Source organism: Apteryx rowi, unplaced genomic scaffold, assembly GCF_003343035.1.
Source record: "Apteryx rowi isolate R43461 unplaced genomic scaffold, aptRow1 scaffold_92, whole genome shotgun sequence".
Lineage (NCBI taxonomy): Eukaryota > Metazoa > Chordata > Aves > Apterygiformes > Apterygidae > Apteryx > Apteryx rowi.
Genome location: NW_020451227.1, coordinates 282,995 through 298,546, shown reverse-complemented (window position 1 = coordinate 298,546; position 15,552 = coordinate 282,995). Strand labels below are relative to the sequence as shown.

General features: G+C 37.8%; 2 protein-coding genes across 6 annotated transcripts in view; one reads left to right on the top strand and one right to left on the bottom strand.

Annotated features, from left to right (window-relative positions):
* The window catches only part of NEMP2 (nuclear envelope integral membrane protein 2), a 24,484-nt gene extending 12,892 nt beyond the window's left edge, over positions 1–11,592 (top strand). For 2 of the 4 annotated variants that reach the window (XM_026091720.1, XM_026091717.1), the window contains one exon: positions 138–3,414. In XM_026091720.1, the coding sequence (XP_025947505.1) occupies positions 138–357 (220 nt within the window). In that variant the 3' untranslated portion in view covers positions 358–3,414. Of the gene's footprint in view, positions 1–137; positions 3,415–4,721; positions 4,805–11,508 lie in introns of those variants that run through there. The other 2 variants (XM_026091719.1, XM_026091718.1) reach the window with 2 other exon arrangements.
* MFSD6 (major facilitator superfamily domain containing 6) overlaps positions 4,252–15,552 on the bottom strand; it is a 24,178-nt gene continuing 12,877 nt past the window's right edge. For both annotated transcript variants that reach the window (XM_026091714.1, XM_026091716.1), the window contains exons 4-7: positions 12,232–12,393; positions 11,494–11,592; positions 8,996–9,276; positions 4,252–6,451 (exon numbers count right to left, since the gene is read on the bottom strand). In XM_026091714.1, the coding sequence (XP_025947499.1) occupies positions 6,275–6,451; positions 8,996–9,276; positions 11,494–11,592; positions 12,232–12,393 (719 nt within the window). In that variant the 3' untranslated portion in view covers positions 4,252–6,274. The remainder of the gene's footprint in view (positions 6,452–8,995; positions 9,277–11,493; positions 11,593–12,231; positions 12,394–15,552) is intronic.

Here is a 15,552-nt window from a genome sequence, read left to right as displayed (position 1 = left end):
CCTAGCTTATGCTGCAACTTCCCTGCACTGCACATGGATATGCCCTCACAACCTCCGTGTTTAACTGGCAGTATTTCCCCCATTTACAGTATATTTTTGCTTCCCAGCTGATCACTTCTCTTTAAAAAATCTGGCAGGTTTGCAGGTTTTGTTCTGGGATCTCCCCATGTTTCACCTGCAGAAACAAAGGCACATGATGAGGAATATGGCATTGGAAGCATCTTTCTGGAACAGCAGCTCTTTGACACAAGGGCAGAATCAGAGCAGGGTGAACCAGCCAACTCCATCCATGAAGGAGGAGATGATGAAGATGAAGATGAACAAGTTTTATTTCCATATGGCACTGAGTTCTGCTGAGCTTTGGAAAAATACTTTAAAAAGGAGACATTCTTCCTAGAAAGGAAGGGTGCAGACTGAGAACTCACTCTTGGTGATTTCTTATGGATGCCAGGGAACAAGCAAGCGTCTTTGAAAGATTGTTTCCTTTATCACTGATGTGCCTGATTAGAGCAACAGAAGAAAGTCATATAGGCTGTTCAAGTGAAGAGGATTCTCATGCTCTTAGTACTTCAGCTGTAGAAATAAACATTGCTTATTTCCAAAGCAAGTACTGGCAGCAGTACTTGTTTCTCCAAGGACACTACCTCTAGAAAAGAGAGAATCCATTTTGCTCCTTTTCATTGTCAAGTCCTCTGTGCTGAGCACCAGAAGGAAGGGAAGTCATTATTAATGCTCTACTTTTACTAAGGACCCTACATGTTAACAAATTGAATAATGCTGATAGTATGCTGATAAGCCAGTTCTATCATTCATGCAACTTTTCAGTGCTAAAGCTCCACAGAGAGTTAACACAGCTGAACACACTTTGTTTGCTCTTCTGGCTAGGCTTGCTCTTTGTTAGCTTCATTTTACCTCCCACATTAATTTTAAGCTCCTCTTTGGAACCCTACCTGACTTTTCATCCTTCCGCTTGTGTTGCTCTGTTCTTTGTCTCCGTTCTAGTTATGCTGTACTTTGTTCTTTCTACATTTTTATTTCTTCACACACACTTCTTCCCTCTTCCACAGGTCCCCTCTACTGCATCTTTCTTCAGTCTTCTTCTATAATTGCTTTCAATTTCTGTGTCACCTTACCTCAGAACGGTACTGCCCTCCATTCCAACCCTCTGAACAGCCCAGGAAAGGCAGCAAAGCCTGAGGATGTTTCAGCTGCTTGGAGGAATTGCTGTCAGTGAGGCCAGAGTGATGCTATAGCCATGTAAGTGGGAATGACCCACACGTAGCCCCACTATCCTCAGAGTATTCAGTGGTTAGCTCATTCAATAAACAGGAAAAAAAGTATGCCTGGCAAAACAAGGAGGGAGAAATACCTGACTCTTCCCTCCTCTTCTTAGGCCCTTTTTGGGGACTTATGACAGGAGATGTGTGTGAGGAGAATAAAGAGAATGGGGAGAGAACCTTAGACAGCCATGTATCTTACAGTTTATGTATTATACAATACTAGGCTAGGGGATATATCATTTCCCCTCAATTCATCTGTCTACAGGGATCATTTTCTTCTTTTATTCTTCAGGCTTTCCCTATATTCTTCCTCCCTCACCCTTGCTGGTTTTCTTTTATTGTCTCCAAACTTCAGAGAGCAAGAGATGTTAATTTTCTCTTACAAGACCTCCAGGAATTGCCAGTGGTAGGAAGCASTTTACTCTCCAGAAGGGCATTTCAGACCAAAATGCATCTTCTTTGAAAGGAATACCTTTTCTTTGTAGCACACCTACTGATGCAGCATCACTGCAGTGGTGCATGGCTAATTGTGGTTTCTCATGTGCATCTCTGGACAAGGGAGAAAATCCATTACCTCCAGTCAAAGTCCTAAAAACTACCACCTTACGACATTCCAAGAGCTCCTCTCTACAAAACATGACTCAGATTGAATGCTTATATGCATCACTTAGACCATTCTTCCTCCTTCATATCATTTTGAGGTAGGCTTTATTTTAAAAATAACTTTTCATTTTATAGTGAAGAGAAGCTTAACACCTTTTTGTGCCATACATTTTTAGAAATATATAGGCACAGTCTATAGCATAGTTAGGGGAGAGAAGCCCTGTCAAGCCAGTGATCAAAAATATGTTCACTTGTAAGTCAGTAATATTCAAAAATAGATAGAACGAGGGAGTTCTACTCAGCAAAGCCATTGGCAGCAAGACACACTCCAGCCACCTCTAAGAGAGGTTGCTACCAAATTCACAGTTAAATTGTCACCCATATTCCATCAGTCCAGTTTGCCTGGGTGGGTTCTGTCACTGGCAAGAAGTTAGAAGTATTAGCTGTTGTGAAAATTGAGGGAAGCCCCATTACCTTTGATGGTTTGACAGAACGATAGAAACTCCCCCACTGGAGCAATGATCTTAGTAGACTGAAGATTTACTTCATCTTTGCCTGTGTTGCCCCTGTGAAAATGAAATACTCAAAAACTATTACAAAATTAATCAGAAAGGCATTCTTGCAGAGATGTCTTAATTTTAAATCTATTTATTTCTTGCATGTTTTAAAGCAAGTAAGTTTCTTCAGTATACTTCTTAACTAGCTAAGAACTGCTTATCATGAGATTTGAGGCCAAGGGGGAGAATCAGATTTTGTCCTAGCTTAAACTCACACAATCTTTCTGGACTTGCTCTTTTTACTGAGTTAGTGATGATTGTCCTTCCATAGATATATAGTATGTATTTATACACAATAGGTAAAATATTATCTTAATGTATTATTTGGCTATGTGATATGTTAAATGGAAAAGACCAAACAAAATAGGCAATTTTTCAGACTCTTTTCTTTTTGCTAATTTTTTTAGAAAAATATCAGGTACACCTACTCCAAAGTGGAAAAAACACAACACAAGTTTTRCATAGTTACAAAGCCTGTCATTTACCAGGGATAGATAAATGCTACCCAAAGGACAGCAACTACTAAGCACATCCAAAAGTAGTATAGCAACATATTGAGAAAGATAACTACTTTAGTGAATAGCTAAGAATGCTTAAAAATCCTCCCAAGTTTGTTTCAACATTTGAAGCTTTTCATAAAACTGACTGCTGTCATTTGAGGCCTTTACCAAGAGTGAGTTTACTTGCACAGTGCTCCTATGATATACGGAGATTACACAGGTTTACTGAAACACAATTATTAAGTGCTGTGTAGTGTTCATCAGGAACATCTGGGAACAGAATCTAGATGTTAATCCAGTGCCTTATCCATTAGAGAAGTTTTTCTTCCTTAATGATGGATGTGTTACATTTATCTTCTGTTTCACAGTGTTAAAAAAAAGTTAGAATCACATATTTATTTTGCATTCATGGTGCAACATACTTGATGTACTGTCTTTTGCATTCAGGATTTTTAAATAAAAGTATTTTTTCAACTGTGTGATCCACCCCCCTTATGTATTTACTCTCTTCAGAACAGCAGGGCACCTAACAAAAAGGAGCCAAGCAAATGGATACGCGTGTTCATGTCCTTAGGTCTTCTGCATCATAGCAGATTTAAACAGTAGCTGTGTACTGGCTGTGGTTGYTTCAAAATGGAGTGGGTCCTCTACCTCGAATGCATCTCCCTGCAGGAATTTGCCTTACTCATTCTCCATTTGTAGCAGATCCAAACCACAACAAAGCCAAATTCATAAGATTACAAGTGAGGTGGGAACAACAATACACGTGGGAACAACAACAACAACAACTTTCCCTAAGATTTCTCCCTTTCATGACTTCTGTGTGCACACAAGTTAAGCAGTTGGAATAGTAAAAACTGAACTTCTCTACACTTAAAATAAAAATAATTTCAGGCAAATGTGCTGCTGTGTAGAGCAGGTGCATTAGTGCAAATACATTTAGTTAATCAGAAATAGACGTTGGAAGTATTTCCATACCAGCATTTAGCAGCCTCTTTTTCATAACTTGCTAGGAGACAAACTTAATTCAGCTTTTACTTTCACTCATGTCCCGAAAAGAATTTGCCCACTCTCCTATCAACCCTTAGATTCATCTCACCCTACAAAAGGCAGTTTGTGCCTACAGTCACATTTTATTACCTAAGCAGTTTTTAACACCACACRAGATAGTAGCTCCCAGGTTCTAGGTTCACTATCCTTCAGGGAATGAACCTGACAAAAGGTAATTATAATTTAATTATTTTCAATTCAGGCGATTATGTTCACTGCTGGTGCCATAAAATGAGCAAATGTAATAAAAGTTCAGATTGATACTATTAAATACATTATGGATATTTTATAATTCTTACCACAGTTTTTACAGTTTCACAAATATCAAAACCCAAGTGTACATGTCCATTTTGCAACACAGAATGACTGTACATTTCCAAAAAGAGCAGGCATTTCAAATAAACAATTCTGAAGTGTAAACACAGTGTACAAGCTCTTCACCTCACAATCCAGGTGCTATGCAGTAGAAGCTGAGGTAACACCATACAGCATGAACTCTACAAATGGTTTGTCTGATGATTCTTAGCATCCTTCTGTCCTGTCACCTGTTCAGTTGTCTAGTTCTCCCCCAAGTTATACAACCATATAATAAATACACTTCTGATTTTAAAGGACACTTAAACAAGTCATGAGGATTTACGTGAGTACAGTACATTTAAGTTCAAGTGCAAAAAAAGAAACTAGTGGCTAGTTATCGATGTTTCCTTTTATTTTCTATGGTGTTGGTCCAGGTACCAGAACATGGGTTGTACTAAAAGCACAGCTAAAGCACAGCTATGGGAGACCCTTCAGTCAAGCTAACTGGATTTCAAAGTAGGTGGAACTGCGGATCCCCTTTCTTTCTGAGCTGCTGCCACCTTCTTCTCCCCTAACCCTGTGCTCATGTGAAGCTTGCACCTGGATCATTGCACAGGCTGTACAGTCCAACAGCAAGCACCTTCCCCATGGAAGGCCTGTCACATATGCCTGACTTCAAGGAGGGCTAAGCAATACTTAGTCCTGTAAAAGTTGAGTGCTCAGCATCTCCCAGGATCAAGCTCTTAATGTAAGCAAGTGGGCCAAAACACTATCCTGCCTAAACCCCACAGACTCCTACCTTGATCCCAAGAATTTTCCTTTCAGCAGCAATTTACACTGTGCACCAGCAACTGAGCTGGCCACAGTTAACATTGAAAAGCATGACAAACATAATTCAAAAGTCTTTCAGTGTCTTGACATTGGGCAAAGCAATTTTCTAAACATACTGCTATGTAGCTACATTTCCTTCCTCCTGAGAATCTCTCATGTTACTTGACTCTTGCATCAACAATTTCCCCCCTGAAATCCTAATCATTAAGATTTATAGGTAATACATCCCTGCCCTCCCACCTTCCCCAGGCACTTAAAGCTTACTGTTTTCTTAATAAATAACCACAGTAACAACACTTCATTAAATAAACCATTGTATAGATGATGAAATAAAAAATAAAGTCAGTGTGTCCATTGAAAACCTTGATCAATCTCAGCTTGTGCAATCTTGATCAGATTGTTGTCTTGATATAACATCAAACCTAAGGTTACCCAAACACACACAACATATGCCCCAACTGAGAGCTACAAGCCCAGAGGTTAGCTTCTTTAGAACCTTTCCTCCAGCCTTTATTGTTTCACTAAAATGCCAGTTCTGTATCTCTGCTTTGCAGAACTAGACCTGTATCTCAAACATGATAATGCTTCCGTCAAAGGATATGCTGTGTGTTTACTTAATCCATCACCACAATATGAAGATATGCTTGCTAAAGCTATTCTGTTTCTGAGAAATCTTTACAGAGACAGTTTCATGCTGTTCCTATATTTATTGGGTCTTATATTTTCTAATAGACTATGCAGGGAAAATCAGTTTCTCTCCTAAAAAGTCTCTTTGTCCTAGGAACAAATTAAAAGAAAAAAAGTTAGCTGACCAAGTCAGACACTCTGTGCCTGAGCAAGTGAAAAGTGAACTCCCTTTTTCTACAGATTGCAAAGAAATCTCATAACATTCGACTAAACTTTAGCAAAGCAGCCAATAATTCTTCCTACAAATAGATCCAGTTGCATCACTTCCCTCAAGCCTTCCAAACTTTTGGCTTACCAGCTCATGTTGCTCTGCATAGTCATATGAATGTTCTTTATATAGTTAAAAGCTTGCACTGCATCACATTATGATCATTAAGATGAAGGAAGTCCTACTTTTGAGCTCCTACTCCAGCGTTTCCCAGCCAAGAAGCAGAATTCCATGCACTGGATTTGATAAGATGAACATATCTCAGGGCCCTGCAGCAGCAGGCTGAGCGTCACAGTCCAACACAATGCGGCCGCCGCCTACTTGGGAATCTGATGTTGCTGTTGGTGTAGAGCAATTTCTGGACTGCCCAGAATCTGTCACATTTTGGGGTTGTCCTGCTGAGCTGTCTGGTGAAGCACTGCAATTCTCATTGATTTTCTAAAGAGAGAGGAAAGCATTGTGTGCAAAAAGTAATTATAAACACTCATGGCACTATCCCCAGCGGATATCCCCAGATGCATTCAGTCACTTCTGGAAAGTCACAAAGCTCTTAGGTTGAATGCCCACAACACAGCAAATCAACTTAAAGAAGCAAAGCAAAAGTAGTACATTCAAATCCAGATGACACTAACAACAAGCAAACAATAACTTACCTTCTATCTCTTTTCCTAACTGCACTTCCCCAAGAAGCATGCAAAAAACAAACTTGTTGTGTTTCAAGGGAAAAAAAAAGAATTTTAAAGTGTTCAAACATCATCATTATTTTGACCAAAGAATTCTGTAAAAATTATTTCATGCTCCTTACACATTGCTTTCTTCAATAGTGCCTCCCTCTCCAAGATACTGCTCAGACTCTGAATGGCAGAACTTTTGCAATACTGAAGTATGCATTCCATCCAGTCTATTCAACCAGGCCTTACTAAGAAACATGAGAGCACATTTAAGGACAAACACCAATTATATCCCCTAGGACTGAAACAACAAGCCTTCACACTGATAAATTTCACATTAGAAGGTGGCACATTATCTATGAATATTTTTTTCATTAAAGAATAAAGAGTATGGCAAGTATATTCCTTAGCTTGAAGGAAGATAAGCAAGCAGTAGCACTGTCAAGCCAAAATCTTTATGAAATGAGGAAGAATAAGTTTTGTAACTAATTCCATTCTCTGTATACTAATCCTCCTTAGAAGTGATCTATTTTCATGCACATTTTAAGGAGGCTATTTGACAAATTTAGTAACAGATCTGAGCAGCCTTTTTCTAGTTTCAGTATTTTACTACCAGCAGCCTAAAATGACTGTGTCAAGAGAAAACAGAAAAGCTTTGGGGCAGGTTTGTGCTTTTGGAAACCTGAAACAGGGATAAGGAATTGACTTTGGAGACTGGAAAATGAAGAAAGTAATACAATGTGGTGCATCAAGTTTTGGCATATCAGCAAGAACTACTTTTATATCAGTACTGTATTGTTACAGGAATGAAAGAATAATGAAGAGATGATGTTCTTTAGAGATACCAATGAACTTCAACAGGCAAGAAAGCCTTTTTGGCTACTTAATAATTCTCAGTGAAGCAGTTGGGTAGTGTCCAACAGTGTTGGACAAGTCTTTTTAAGACACCACACAACTGCAAAACATTCTTTTCTTGACGTGTACATAGCACTCTCTAACACTGCTTTTTTCTGACTTTTAAATGGGGACAGCTTATATTAGCAAACACCTTGAGGGCATTTACCAGTGGGAAACAGAGTGGTTTATCTAGACAGATTACTTTGATGTGAGACACTCAATGATATCTTCTGTGTCACTATAAAAAACATCTGTTCCTTTATATGTTCAAAAAAGATCATTCCAGATAAGACATCAGATACTAGAGATTCATTAATGGACAGCTGAGGTGCTTGCCCTTCCTGCAAGTCAGTTTAGAGACTCAGGGAAGCACAAAGGAAAACTAAAGCAAATGTCCCTGTAAATGTATTTTCAATAATAAAGACAAATGGTAAAGGCAGGAGAGAGCTGAGCAGGTGAAATTCCTGCACACTGTGCTCAGCTGATTCACAGTCATATCCCAAATTACCCATTTCCAAAGACAGGAATTGTGGAAATAGCATTTCTGTGTTCACATGCACCGGGTGCATAAGAGGAAACCTCACCACTCCTTCTTCCAGACAAGTAAACACAGCGGTTTTAACATTACCCATGCTGTTCTCAAACCTGTATCAACAGCATTTTCCTACTTTGCTTAACCAGTATGCTTCAACTCCATTCTGAAAGGTGCATCCAAAGCATTAGGTCATTGTTTAAGATTCAAGTCTAAAAAGTTATTCTGGGAAGAGACTAGAAAGAGGGGAAACTGTGTAAAGTAAGCACCAGGAATCAGACATTTTAAGTCACAGAATGGCTCTTGCCTTCATCTSGTACAACTCTAGATAAAATTGAGATGAAATCTATTTCAACAGAAGGCTCTGTACCCATTGGTAATTGTCTGAAACACCTGTGTCCACCACAATAGAGATGTTTGGCAGCATCGCCCAAGGAAGCAAAAGTGAATAAAAAACATTTTACACTCTACTAAGAAGCTGTGCATCTTACTTCACGTTCATTTATCCTCTTGTTAATTTTGGTAAATGGAAAAAAACCACATTCCAAATAATATGAAAACAAACATGGACTTAAAGGGAATTCAGGTACCTCCAAGCCTATAAAACAAAGTTTCTTTCCATGTCTCCCTCTTCTATCTTCAGGAAGATATCTTCAAAAATAGTTACTCCTGCTGTACTACTGTATACATGGGTCGCAACTTTATTTGCTACAATATTTCAATTATTGTTTCACAGCGCCAAATTTATTACAAGCTGACAGAGAATGCTTGTCAGGTATTAACAGATTTACACAGCTATTGAGGTCTTTCAAGCATCCCACAGAATGTTTTTACCTTCAACATTAAGTTATGGTAAGAACTTTCTATATATTAGAAGATTACCTGCAAAGGCTGATTCTCAGGAGTTGGATTGGTTTTGGATAGCTTAACCATCTCTTTTATCTGATAGATGGCATAAGCTAAGGTGACCCAAGGAGAAGAGCTGATCCCCCAAGCAGGCTTGTTCACATCCTCTTGTTCTTCTTGGTGTTTGGTTTTCTTTAGAGGGAGTCTGGGCTCAGTCCGAGGCATGATATCTTCTGATTGCTGCTGTACAAGGTCAATAGTTGCTATGGGAACAGGACTGGAAGGCACTGGGATCCTTTCTGCCAGCATTGTCTTTTCTGAAGTTTAAAACAAAATAATCATCAGCAAAAGCCAAATGAGCTTTTTTTTAAAAAAAAAAAAAAAAGCGAAGCAGGCAACGAACACAAAGTGATTCTTGCTGTCATAATATGGTTATTACTGTCCTGAAAGCAGACCGCAAGGCACAAACAGCCAGGAACAAGAAACGTCACAATCTAGTTAGGGGGAACACTATGTGGATGCTCCTTACAAACAAGGTTGTTCTGCAGCTGCAGTGATGTATCTTAGATGGCTGCATGAGCAGAAGGGGCTAATGAGTAGGAAGTGGCCCACTTGCTCCCAACTAGCTATTAGGTTTATTTATTTTCATGTTAATACAAATTTAAAATAAGTCATTTTCATGCTAAATGCAAACTTAAAATAAGTCTTTTAACCTTGTGGCAAACTTCGTTCTCTGCATAAACCCTGCATCTTACAACTCACTCACAGTCATAGCTAAACACTATTCAGAACCATTCAGTGAAGTCCCGTGGCCTACATCATCATAATATTTGATTCTGATCTTAAAGTTTCTAAACATGACTGATTTGACTAAAGGAGTAGTTCTACATTTTCTTCATCACTTTATTCCATTACCTAACGTAGTCCCATCAAAGAAAACAAATCATCTCTGCATAGTTACTGAGATGAAGTAACAGTTAGTGACCAAAAAAAAAAAGTTAGAGTGATACACTGGAGAAAATGAAAATGTTTATCACAGAGGCTTAGGTGAAAGGAGAAATAATACCACAGATTTCCTTCTTTTACATCTTAGGTCTTCTGATAGTCTGAAATAGTTTTCACAACTGCCTTGAAATACCACCCAAAATATGACTGTTGTGGCCCAACACAGTGTGCCTTTTAATCTTGAAGAGCCAGAGTATTTGTACTTAAAATATCCAACAGTTTCTAACAATCTGTTTAATTACTTTTTGTGTAACAAGCTGTATGTTGTTTATGAGTCTGTAAGTAACACTGTAAATTTGAAGAAAATATTTTTTCTGAGTACATACTCTACCGCATAAAAAGATTTTTATTTTCAAATTTATAAAATATATTTTGTTTACACACTGTTAAGATAGCAGTGGATATTTTAAGCAATGGCTGTAAGTTCTCTAGTAGTTAAGAAACAAAGAGACTAATCCTGCAAACACTTAAGCTCATGCTTAGCTTTACTCACTCAGATAGTCTTGTTGAGATCCACATAATTACTATGATGCTTAAAATTAAGATACATACTCTTCAGATGGGTATTGAGTGTATCTTAAGTGAAAACCAAAGACTGAAACAAACTTCATAGAGTAAGACCACAAGGAACAAACTATACTTTTGTAGGTTCATATGTAATGAACCTAACATTGATGGAAAATAAAAACAGCAAATATCCTGTTCACCTTTCCATTTTTCTCCATTATCATTTGAACAGAGGTGAAGAAAATTCTAGCAAAATAAATATTTGAATACTTCGGTACAGGCAACTTGATAATTATTCAAGGACAGTTCATTTAATACTCCAGCTAAACAAAACAATCTTTCATTTCATATTCAATGCCAAGCATATTAGAAAGTAACATTTGGGTAAAAAGGAGATCAAAAACTCATGCAACTTTTCAGAATTATGCAACAATTCTATTTTCTGTTTGTAAGAATTAGATTTATGATAAATCCTTAACTTTGCAATAAGTTTTCATTTCTGCTTAACCTTTATACTAATAAAGGTAGTGGTGAAAAATCTCAGGTTCCATCTGTGGGGAAACTTTTCTGGTGCAAGGACATAACTGAAGCAGTTATAAGTTTCTGCTCTCTAAGGTCATTTCTACAATTTCTGGCAGACATGGCTTGGACTGGTAGAGTACGAGTGCTTGCAGTGGTCGAGAAGGCTGCCTTAAGGGACTGAAATAACTGAAACAACTCCTTACAGCTGTCAGACTAAACTAAGGGATTCCCAGAACTGAGAAGATATAAAGGTAGTAAAGTATATTAACTTTCTTCCTATTAAAATCCAAGAACTCAGTGCTGCGCTTTTTACAGCAGCAACACACCACCTCAATTTCAGTCATTACTCAGGAAAAAGCCTCTCATTTGAAAACAAGCTGTCCAGCCAAAATCAAGAAAAGACACCAAACAGACCAAGTTAAAGCTGCAGAGAATGACATTTGGAGATATCATTTTCACCATCTCTAATTTTGCAGCGTCTCAGTGACATGAATATTTACCTTCTTCTTCATCAGGAACCAACAGCCACTGGATCAGTGCAAACAGAAGAAGAATCACTAAACAAGCCATTCCTATTCCCCTGAATGTCGAAGCAGGACCTGTGAAGAGAGATATATTTTTTATATCTTTTATATTTTTTAATATGTGTGTGTGTATATATATATATATAATTTTTAATTGAGAATCTACTTAACTAATAAAGTAATACAAGATAAGTCAGCATAATGTRCTCTGCAGATATTTATCCCACATAGATTCTTGTTAGGTTGTTTTATTACGTTTTCCTCCTCCTGACACTTTTCCTCAACAGGTTTTGCATAGGATTTTTAACTGAATAATTACATTCTCATTTCTTGGTCAAGAGGCTATATACTATCAACCTATTCTCTCACAAAGGATTCACTCATCCTACCTAAGGATTAGTTAATAGATTTGATCACACGATCCAAAAATTATCAAGATGTAACATATTTAATCAATCTGACAGGACAAAGCCATAAGCAACCTGGTCTGAATTCAGTGTTGACCCTGCTTTCATCAGGAGTCCGGACTGGAGACCTGCTACAGTCCCTTCCCACCTGAGCAATCCTGTGATTCCAAGATTTATACAAAGTGCTATGTTTTAAAGAGTAAGAGTAATAAAACTTATTTATACTTAAGGTATTGTAAGTTAGCAGTTCAGTAAACCCGGAATTTCAATAAATAAAATAAAATCCTTCAATACAATTTTTCCTTACCAAAGTAATTGACCAAAACCCCTCCGATCATAGCCCCGCATCCTCTGCCCAGACCCAAGTGGAGACCTTGCAGGATTCCCTGGGCTGATGTTCTCAACTCTGGAGGCACCGCTGCACTAAGGTATGAAATACAAGCTGCCCATATAGCTGCATGTGTAACACCTAGAGAGATGAAACATTGTGAAGAGGGTACAGGGCCCGAAGTATACTAACACAACAGCACAACAATTGCACTTACCAGTTGGAGCATGCATTGGGGGAAAAAGGAAGACAGAACAAAAACCCTTCAGTGACTAATGCCTGTGAAGTACAAATCAACTTTTGGTAATGTAATACTGGCAACCAAACCACAGGGAGATGTGACGACTACTTCTGTAGAGTCTGGCAGTTGCTCTTTCTCTCTCTAAGATGACTTCATTTCTCTTTTGAAGACACAGTCCCTAGGAAGGCTATATAAAATGTTTTTAAAGTCTCTCCACCAGATTCCCTTTGAGACTGAGCTAGGGCCTTGGATATACCTTGCTGATTTCRTAAGTTACAGGCAATTAAAGCATTGATGCTTCTCAGCAGTCTCATTACTGCCGCAATGAAGGAGGTGCAAAGCCTATAAAAATTAAACGGTCTCAGAGACACCCACATCATTTTTTCAGAGGCAAGAATGAATCCCCTTCTGCCCTTCTCACTCCTCACCAACCCAACCCCAAACACTTTCTGAACTCGGCACCAACACTCTGCATTTAGCACTGAGGAGTCTGGGCTGGCAAACCGTGCAAGCTCCAGACTGGCAAACCGGATAGGCCAAGGACACTGATTTTTGTGTATGCTGTTTTGAGGTAGATCCAAGAGGCCCTTCCTCATGGCTCTGATGGTATCCTGACCAGGCACGCTGCCCCACACTGCCTGCTCATATTGCACCCGCATCAAGGACTAAGAAGAGTAGAGGTCCTCACAGCTATAAATAATGGTCATATATCCAAGACAGTCAGAGCTCACCCATATAGATTTTGGATGTCTCTTTTTGGTACTTGCATTGTAGATTCAGGGTTATAAACAATTTTTCCTACCACAGAAAAATAACAGCTAAATAGAAAAACAAATGATCATCAACACGCAGAAACAGGCTGCAGACTCAGTCTTCTTCTTGGAGCACCTGGTGGGTGGGGTTTTTTTGGAGGGGGGTAAAATTGGACAGGAAAAGGAGGGGTTATGGAGATGCTGGAGAAAAAAAACAGCAGTTTTGTAGCTTGCTACACAGTAAATAAACCTGAACTATTTTGCCACCCTCAGACTGAGTGGGAATATTTATTCTCATTCCAGTGGAATTAAAAATAGTAATCACAGTTTACCAGTGCCTAGACATTCTAAGCTCTACTGCCTAATTTTAAAAAAGCGTTGGCATAACTGATGATTCAATYAACATGGTTCTGTCCTCTACGCTTAACTTATTAAGGAACAGTTGGACACTCAATAATTACTGACAGTTAGGCTGAAGATTCATAAGAGCAAGACAATACACTGGTTTTTAACATACTCACAGAATAACTTTGCTTTTGCTTAGCAGTAAAATGATAAACAACACTGTAAGAAATCAATATAGTTGGTGTACATTTGATGTCCACAGGACTGTACTCTTCAATTTAATTCCGAGTCTGAATAAAAATTGCCCAACCTTTCGATTTGTAAAAAGAGGACTACTGAAAGGACAGCAAAGTACATAAAGACCACATTTACCATTGTGGAATTGTTTTTGCTAATAGTATATCATCTTGTTGAAAAAAAGGCTTACATTAGGCTGAGTATATTTTACCCTATCATTTACAGTTTAAGGCTTTAAAACTTACAGATTTTCCATTGAAAAAGCTCTGAGTTTTAAAACTCATTGGATTTCTACTAATAATTTTTTTATTAAATGCAGATCCATGCATGCACTGAAAATAGCAACCAGGTATTGTCCCAGTCACAAAGCAAAGCTAATCTAACACAGATGATGTGTCTTTAGGAAGAGCATGTGCCAATGGGAATACAATGAATATCAGTTGATGTAAAATACTCAGTTTTGTTAGTCATTGAAGAGTAAATCAAATTTTAAAGCCAGGCAAATGAAAAGCACATCAGATATTACTCAAACCATTAGGCACAATACTACTATATTTGTTTGAAAACAAAAGGCTGTACTTAATACACAGGTTCTTGGATGTTTTTCACCTTTAACTAGGAGGTCCAGATAGAACATAGTGTTCTCAGTTCTTTTGAAAAGAAATCTGCTCCCTTTAAATCTAGCTTATTGTACTTGGCTCTAAAGATACAGACATTTAAAATTGTACATTATTAATGTGATTTTTATGATGATTATTTATACAACAGTGACAGTTTGGAACGGTTGGAACAGTTTTAACAACAACTCTTATAAGAAGTTCGGTCTGCATTACAGCTAATCATGTTTTGTTTTGTTTTAAAGAAATTGCTCCCATTAAACATATTTTAACATTGTTTGCTATAACTACTAACCCTCCTTGGCCATTCGGACTATAGTACTAATGCTTGTGACAACCCTGGTATTATGCTCAGAATGATAATATTCAGTAAACTTAAGAGTTGAAGATTTTGGCAGCCTAATTTACTTCAAGAGAGATATATGATAATGTAATTATTGCTAGTTAATGACCCAAGCTTTTTTATTCTCTAGAATGTAACTGTGTTACTGCAGCATCAGTAAGATAGAAGTCAGTTATGAGAATTATATATTTTTTGGAGTTTGATGGATAACTACCAACTGAAACTAATTTTCAAGTTTTTATTATAGTTTTGTACTTTAGAAAAATCCCTGTTATGCAAATTAGTTAGCTAGCATAGCTGTTACCACAGAATTTGGACATATATAACTACTATATTAAAACATCATAATGAGTCAACTGCAAAATGAACATTCCTTGCATGTTCAGAGATTAATGACATACAGCATTTTATACACATACCTACCATACATAGGTACCTATCAGGATGTCTTGAAACTTTCAGTCATTTAAGGTTCAACCTAAGCCCTTGTTTTCATACACTGCACGTACAAATAAATAAATCATACAGATTCAGAACTCTGAATGAGGAAGTGAGTTTAAATCTCCTCATTTACTCCTTTGAGAGTATAATGCACTTGAAAAGCCCTCACCACCCTAGTTAGGCTGATAGCAATTGAAATACAGCATGGTTCATATTACAATCAATAGAGGCATGTTTGCAGAGTCATCTTCCAGAAGTGTCTTCATGCCCTTCAGCACAGCACATGGGGATAATCATTCTTGTATTTCAGAAACATATTCAAAA